We start from the raw sequence: 7,919 nt of genomic DNA on the forward strand, positions 1-7,919 counted from the left end.
GAGCCTCAAGCACGTATTTTATTTAAAATGCTAAGAGCTTATATTGACAGTCCAAACAATAAAGTGCTTTATGTGACAATAAAGTATTTTTTTAATGTGACTGTGCACTTTGTAAGAGCAGAAGACTTCTTGTAGAACCATATACCATTATTGGAAGCTCAAAGATCTATCAATGCGGAATCCCTATTGCAGTGGTCCTTAAACCTTTCCTCAATTTCAGCCTACTTGCTCCCTTCCAGCAGAATTTGTAGAATTAAAGGGCCCCTTAAAGCAGTGGTTCTCAACCTGTGGGTCGCAACCCCTTTGTAACAGTGAAAATACATCCTGCATATCAGGTATTTACATTAGGATTCATAACAGTAGCAAAATTACAGTTAAGAAGTAGCAACATAAATAATTTTATGGTTGGGGGTCACCACAACATGAGGAACTGTATTAAAGGGTTGCAGCATTAGGAAGGTTGAAAGCCACTGCCTTAAGGTCATCTGCTTCTACCTGCTCCTTCGTCTCCAGCGTGGTTACAGAGTACTGGCAATAAGTGCTCCACCATGGAACCTGGCACATGGTAAGTGGAGATTTCACTATGGGTTTCTTCCTCCCTGCCCTCTTCCACTTTGCCCTGATTCTGCCACTTTCAACATGTTCCTCTGAAAATACAGAGATCACTTCCCCTGTCTCATTTCATTTCCATTTGCCTTATGATTAGACTGACTGTATAATTTACAGTCCTAACGAAGGTACCCTTGAAAGTGAAGAGGCAATCTAAACAATTATGGCTGCCAGAAAAATAGGTAATAAACGGTAATAATAAAAAAAAAAAACTAGGTTGTCTGCGATAAATGGGCCCTATGGTCACCCTACTTACGATGCCTTTCGCGGTTCAGAAGCAACCACATGCTGATAGAGTTTTGCTGTTGGTGGCTTATCTTCATGGGTATCTTAGAATCTCCTTGTACGTTTCATCCTCTTGAGAGGACAGGGTTTACTTTCCTGACCTGCTCAAGCCAACCAGAGATTAATGGAAGCCATGGGAGTTATAAACAGTCTGAATTTCAGCCTAGCTTTTGACCATTTTTCAAATACTTGTTCACCATTTCTCCCATTACCAGAAAGCCAAGCCATTCCAGCTCCATAGGGTACCACTCAGAGTATAATTGAGGTTTGAATAAACAACACATGTGGCTTTTAAGATTAAATGAATATTGTTTGACATACAGTACACTAGAGTTGTTTTTCATTTTGGTTTAAAAAATTGGTTAAAATTACATCTTGTTGCTTCTCGGAATTAACTAGAATCCATCTGTCTCCATTAGAATCACTGTTTTTTACAAAAACCTTGGCTGAATGAAAGAGGCTCCATCTCACTCAAGATAATTAGTCCAGTGAATCGGGTGGGGGGAAGCAAAGAAATGGGGTTTTTTGAGGGTATTGGTGCTGACTTTTTCCAAGATATAATATCTAAGGCTGTAAACAGAAATACTTACTTTCAGCTATCTAGACAGATCATACCTAGGCCTAGAGAACCACTTATAGCCATAGAAAATATCAGCATCTAACAAGATAATTCTGATTTAAATATGGTTTAAATTAAATAGAATAACTAAATGTTGAAACCTTTAGCAGCTACCTAATAGAATACTGAAACTTTAAGAATGCCATTTTGACGACTTTGAAAGCTCTAAGGCAACAGAAATACTAGCAGTTCTCTGTGTGTAATAAACTGCATATATTTATGTGTAATTTATATACTTTGTATATATATATATATATATATATATATAGCATGTGCACACACACACGTAGTTGAGTGTGTTTATATTTATATACAGGTTAAGTATACCATCCGAAGTGCTAGGGACCAAAAGTGTTTCAGATTTCAGGTTTTTTCAGATTTTGGAATACTGGTTATTTGATTTCAGGTTATTTCAGATTTTTCACTATACTGAACTGGTTGAGCACATCTCATCTGAAAATGAGCATTTCCTTAATTGAAGCATCATGTTGGCACTCACAAAGTTTTGGATTTTAGAGCATTTCAGATTAGGGATACTCAATCTGTGCTCTCTCTCCCCCCCACATATATAAATAGTAATTTAAATTGCATACAAACTTTATGTCCACCCTGTATGTATGTGTGTATATATATATATATATATATAGTGTGTGTGTGTGTATCTATATATATGCAATGACCCTCCTAGGTTTTAATGAGGTGAAATAGTTCACATTTAGGTGCATGTGCCTGTCTGCAAGAGCTCAAGTTTTCAAATACAGATTGCGACACATTAATCTCAATTTGTGTTACTGGGGTTAATCTTCTGCTCCCATGCTTGATACTGACTTGCCTCATTGCTTTGCCCTGTTACCTCTCTGATCATTTATAACAGGGACTGTATGCTTCTATGATGTTTTAAGATTCTGACTGGACTATAAGTATTTAAAGACACTCTTTAATTAAGAGCCCTTTAAAAACTCTAGGGTCTAAATGCAAGAAGTTGAACTTCTCAGAAGGCCATACTCAGTAAACATTTCATGTCAATACCAATCATTAAATCTACATTTAAGAAGAACGTTTGATGAAGGGAGCTAGTCTATTATTTTTCTTTCGTAATTCGTTTTCTCTCTTTGGATGACTTAGATTAGGCTTGAAACCACATCCTATAGCTTTGACATTTTGTTTTGCTATTTGCTGATGACGCTTATCTGCTTTCTAATTTTCTCTCTGGTCCCATATTTTATCTGGCTCAGACCCACTACTGCCTGCTAAAATGGGACAAGTAAATCTAAGTTCATCTCCCCTCAAGTCACTCTAAATGACAGTCCCATTCCGCAGCTCCCTAGGTTTGTAACCTGAGAGTCACTGTATACTGTGTTCTCCTTTGCCTGCCTCCTTCATCATCAAATCTTACTTCAGGGTCCTAACATTTTCTTTGTATTTGCAGTATTCTGATTCATTCCTTCTCCATTATTGTGCAGATGCTTGTAGCCTATCAAGTATTACTGGAGCAGCTTTCTGATCAGCCTGTCCGATTCCATTTGCTCCCAAATAAGCTGTACTCCATTGCTAGGATAGCTTCCGCAAATACCATTCTTACCATAGAACCCCTACATAAAAATTGGTAATAGGATCAAATACAAATTCTTCAGCCTTTTTATGATGTCCATGGAGCAATTATTTACCACCTCTATTTACCTCAACAACCCACCCCACTCTCTCCGTCCCTCTCAGATGATGCTACTACTGCTGGTCCAGGGAGCACACTTTGAGAAGCAGTGATCTAGGAAACACAGAGATAGTCTAAGATGTGCTCTTTCATTTCAAGGGATTTACAGTCTCCCAGAGAGATAAGGCTGGTCTAGGAAATATTTGAGAGCACTAAATATTGTACAGTGTTTTATAATTCATTCAACAAATATTGAATGAGTACTAACTATATCCCCCCACACTGTTCTAGGTGCTGGAGTTACATCAGTGAACATGGTAGACAAAAATCCTTGCTATCGTGGGATTTTCATAGGGGAAAGCAGGCAATAAATGAAATAAAATACCATAAGATGTAAAATAACAGTAAGTGCTAAGAAGGAAGGACAATCAAAAGGGGGAGATAAAAAATATCAGAAGGGGGGCAGCACCTGTGGCTCAGTGAGTAGGGTGCCAGCCCTATAGACCGAGGGTGGCAGGTTCGAACCCGGCCCTGGCAAAACTGCAACAAAAAAATAGCTGGGCGTTGTGGTGAGCGCCTATAGTCCCAGCTACTCAGGAGGCTGAGGCAAGAGAATCGCCTAAGCCCAGTAGTTGGAAGTTGCTGTGAGCTGTGATGCCATAGCACTCTACCGAGGGTTACAAAATGAGACTCTGTCCCTAAAAAAAAAAAAAAAAAAAATCAGAAGGGGTTTGAAAGTTGAGATACAGTCATCAGAGAAAGCCTCTTTATTCCATCTTTTGACAGGTGTCTATTGTGACTACTGTCATCAGGCACTGTTACAGATGATGATGATCCAGTCATGAGTAGCACAAATAATGAACCCTGCCCTTACAGAATGGACACACTTATTTGGGAGCCAGGAAACCTGGGCTTTTGATGTTAACTCTGACAAACTCATTATTTGACTGCAAATGGCTACTTCTTTCTGAGCCTTGCTTTCCCCATCTATTGTCCAACTCTAACAGTTAAGACAGTCATGATTGACGTCCTCTACATTTTGAAGGTTTCAGGATGCTAAGTCGTTTATGCAGTCAGCAATGACAAAGGCTTCTCTGTCCAAAGAATGGGTCACGCTGACCTATAGAAAAGTGAGTCGGGCAAAAATAAAGGGGAGCATCTTAGATATTTGCTACATAAACACTGTAATCATAGCAAATTTTACCTTAACTTTCAGATCATGTCCTAACTTCTCAGAGGTATAATGGTGAATTTCACAAATTATACAGACCGAATTCTTAAATCTCATTGTCTAGGGGTAGTTTAAATACAAGTTAAATATGTACAAAATACTTATCCATCATGGGAATAAAATAAATAAAAGTGACAATGATATCTTTATTAAGGTGGAAAGTGATTATTTTGCCAATTCTGGATAATGTTGCTAAATAGTCTATTTAGGAAGTGGCAACTCATTTCAGAGTTGTTTTGAAAAATGAGACACACCCAGAGAAATCTTTGAGGGTCATTTTTTTGAAGGCAGCCACAGAACTAATGTGGCTTGAGAAACTTAGGATCATAATACCAAAAATGCTAGGTCACAAGGGTGATAGTTTTCCCTTCTGTGTATGTGTGATTCTTTCTTTATTTCTTTTTAATAAACAGGGGATGGAGAACTGTCGTGGGAACATTCTGATGGTGATATCTTCCGGCAACCTGCCAACAGAGAAGCAGTAAGTGTGAATAGCTCAAATAATTCAACACTTCACAACATCAGGCCAAGCTTGCCTCTCCCCATGGCCACTATCCCAGCAAATCCAAAAAAGGGCTGGTTTCTAACATCAGTTTTTTCCTCCTTTCTCAGAAATTTGAATGACTTCATCACCAACCTATAACCTTTTAAGTGCACTGTATAACTAGTAACTGGCCAGGATACGTACACAAAGAAACCATAGCCCCAGCCATTCATCTAGCTCAGAAGTTGGTACCTTTGCAGGGTGACTTGCCATGTCTTTATGTCCTCCGTTAGTAAGATAGATCATGATACCCCTTGTCTTCAATGATGAGGACCTTCTATGGGGTTGTAAGGTAGCCCACGCCACCCTTTTGGTGGGTACTTTCGACATATCCATATAAATCCTTCCCCAAGCCTTAAAATCCCAGACATATAGTTGTAGAGAGAGAAGATAGCAGTCCCAATCCTCCTCCCTTCACCCTGTGACATCTCACTTAAGTTCTCAGGACATGCCTCACAAGTAGGCATGTCTCTTTGTATAGCAATAACATCTTCTGTCCATTTTTATTTTGAAGCAATTAACAAAGTAGAATACCTCTCTAAAAACCACAAACCTAAGAAGCCTTATGCTTTAAATTTCTTAAAATTGGAAAAGGAAATACTATAATTCAAAAAAACTATCCTATTAAAAGACTTATAAAAGTGTACAAAATAGACAACGGTGATCATTGCACATAAACACATGTTCATCCCCCCCCTTGTACAAAAAAAGGTGTACAGGCACATTCATTGCAGCATCATTTTCGTCAGAGCATGGCAAATGGAGACCACCTAAATGCCCATCAGTAGGGCCTTGGTTAAAGATGCCCTGTCTATAGGTTATTGTGCTCTTGTTAAAAAGAATGTGGTACATCTGAATGTAGTAAGGTGGACAGAACGCCAAGATATATTAATTAACAAAACAAAATACAGGATGAAATTTTACATTGTCATTTCCTTATGCAAATATTTTACATGCATGCATATAAATGCATATAAAAAGATCTGGAAGGTCACATTCCAGCACATTAATAGTGATAATTCAGAGGGCTGCAAGTGAGCAGAAGGAAATAAAAGACTTCAACTTCTACTTTATATCTTCCATATTATTTCATGTTTTTCCATAAGCATCAATTAGTTTTGTAATAAGTAGAAATTATTCTCTAAAACCGCAGGAATTAGTGCTCAGCAAGCATTGGATATGAGGCAAGAGTCTAGGGAACTATAGATTTGGCCTGAGGACACTGAGGGTGTGAGGAAGGTGTTGATGGGTGGTGCAATAGAGTGACTGATACAAAAGCTTTTCCAAAATTAGTGAGCTTTCCCAATTGATTGTTCACAATCAGCTACAGATTGCACTCCTTGTTCTTCTACTCTTTTCTCCATGGTCATGATTGCGCTTCACTAATCTTAGAAAGTAAAGAACGATAAACTTTACAGTGTTGCTGAGGTTGGGCTTCCTGGTCATCTCACAGGCCACTTCTGACTTTTATATCCCCAGCTTGCTAACACCTAAACAAACAAACAAAAAAGGCAGTGACATGGAATAATTTCTATTTGCTTTATTCTCTAGCAGTACGGTTTTCTGGACACTGTTCTTTCTGATTGAATGGAGAAGAAATGAAGGATGGGTGGAGAACAGTACTCTGGATATCTCGGAAAAGCAATATCCTGGAAGAGAGGGTGGGCTGCTCGGTTTGCTGGTTAATATAGACTAGAGGAAAGATTTTCTCCATCCAGTTCTATCTACTTTATAGGAAGTGAGATTCCTTCCAGATCCTGACAGGAGATGATGTCAGTCTTAGTTTTTTGTGTTGTGAGTTTCCTCTTTTTCTCAGCCCCAGTTTTTTTTATTATGGTAGGAAGTTGAGAATGGCTAAATTAGTGGCTGTCAACCAGATGTCATTCTAATCCAGATTTAGGGCTCAATCACCTCACACTATATACCTTCCTTCCTAAGAAGCCCCACAGTATGCACTGTGGCCTCCTCAGCCATCGTGCTGGTAATGCCATTAATTAGCCCTTCTTCTTGACTTTTTTATGCTGCCCCCAAATCCATCCCTTGTCTTTCAATTTCATTGTTCTTCCTAAGCTGCTAGTGAAAGGGCTGGACTTAATCCAGTACTTCCTGTAGCAAAAGAGGTCAGGTGCAGAATGCAAGGCCTTGAAATGGTTATTGATTTTCAAAGGAGTTTAAGACCTATCTTTAGAAACAAACATTTGGGCCTGGTCGACCAAAATAGCCAGATGGTTCCACTTTATTATAAATAAATATTTTCCTTTGCTATGAAAGGATAGATACTGTGGAATATGATTTGAATAATAAATAGCATCTGTAGTAATGGAAAAATATATACCTAACACATAGTAGGCACCCAATAAATATGTGTTGAACAAATGGGTGTGGAAGATGGAGTGAAATGTGTGTGTGGGGGTGGTGGTGGCAAGGGGCCTTTTTGTTAATTTTAATTCACAGGTATTTGTCTCACATCAGACAGAGATTCTTCAAATTTGTTGTTTGCTCTTGACCAGCCTGAAATGAGAAGACAGTAGAATCCTCCTGCATACCTTTGCAGGCCCACCTTCCTACATGGGGAGGGAAAAAAAGAAGCCCTAATAACACATTTCCTATCCGGTAGATTGTTGTTTCTGTAAAATTTATTTATAGGGAACCATCAAACCTCAGTTCAATAGAGACACAGCTGATTGGTTTGCTTTGCCAAACAGTCTGAAAACCATCAGTTTACCAAGTTTTACGAAGTGCACTGGAAGGGGAACCAGTGGTTCAAATATGATTTCTTTGTAAAAACCCGAAACGGCTTTTGTTTGATTTCCAGGTCATAATTTCACATGAATTGGTGTTTGTGCCATTGAGGGGGGAGGGCGTGGGAGTATGTCTGTGTGTGTGTGTGTGTGTGTGTGATGTGTGATGTGAGGAGGGAGAAGTGGGCACAGGGTGGAAAGCCAAAACATGAAAGAGAGCATAATTTTAGTGTGTGTGT

The 7,919-nt window shown here is 38.9% G+C and overlaps 1 protein-coding gene across 4 annotated transcripts in view; it reads left to right on the top strand.

Annotated features, from left to right (window-relative positions):
* CHRDL1 (chordin like 1) overlaps positions 1-7,919 on the top strand; it is a 125,480-nt gene that overhangs the window by 96,964 nt on the left and 20,597 nt on the right. For all 4 annotated transcript variants that reach the window (XM_023508721.1, XM_023508722.1, XM_023508723.1 and 1 more), the window contains one exon: positions 4,809-4,876. In XM_023508721.1, coding sequence (XP_023364489.1) covers positions 4,809-4,876 — 68 coding nt within the window. The remainder of the gene's footprint in view (positions 1-4,808; positions 4,877-7,919) is intronic.

The sequence above is a fragment of the Otolemur garnettii genome, unplaced genomic scaffold, assembly GCF_000181295.1.
Source record: "Otolemur garnettii isolate 467f Iridium unplaced genomic scaffold, OtoGar3 scaffold00267, whole genome shotgun sequence".
Taxonomy (NCBI): Eukaryota; Metazoa; Chordata; class Mammalia; order Primates; family Galagidae; genus Otolemur; species Otolemur garnettii.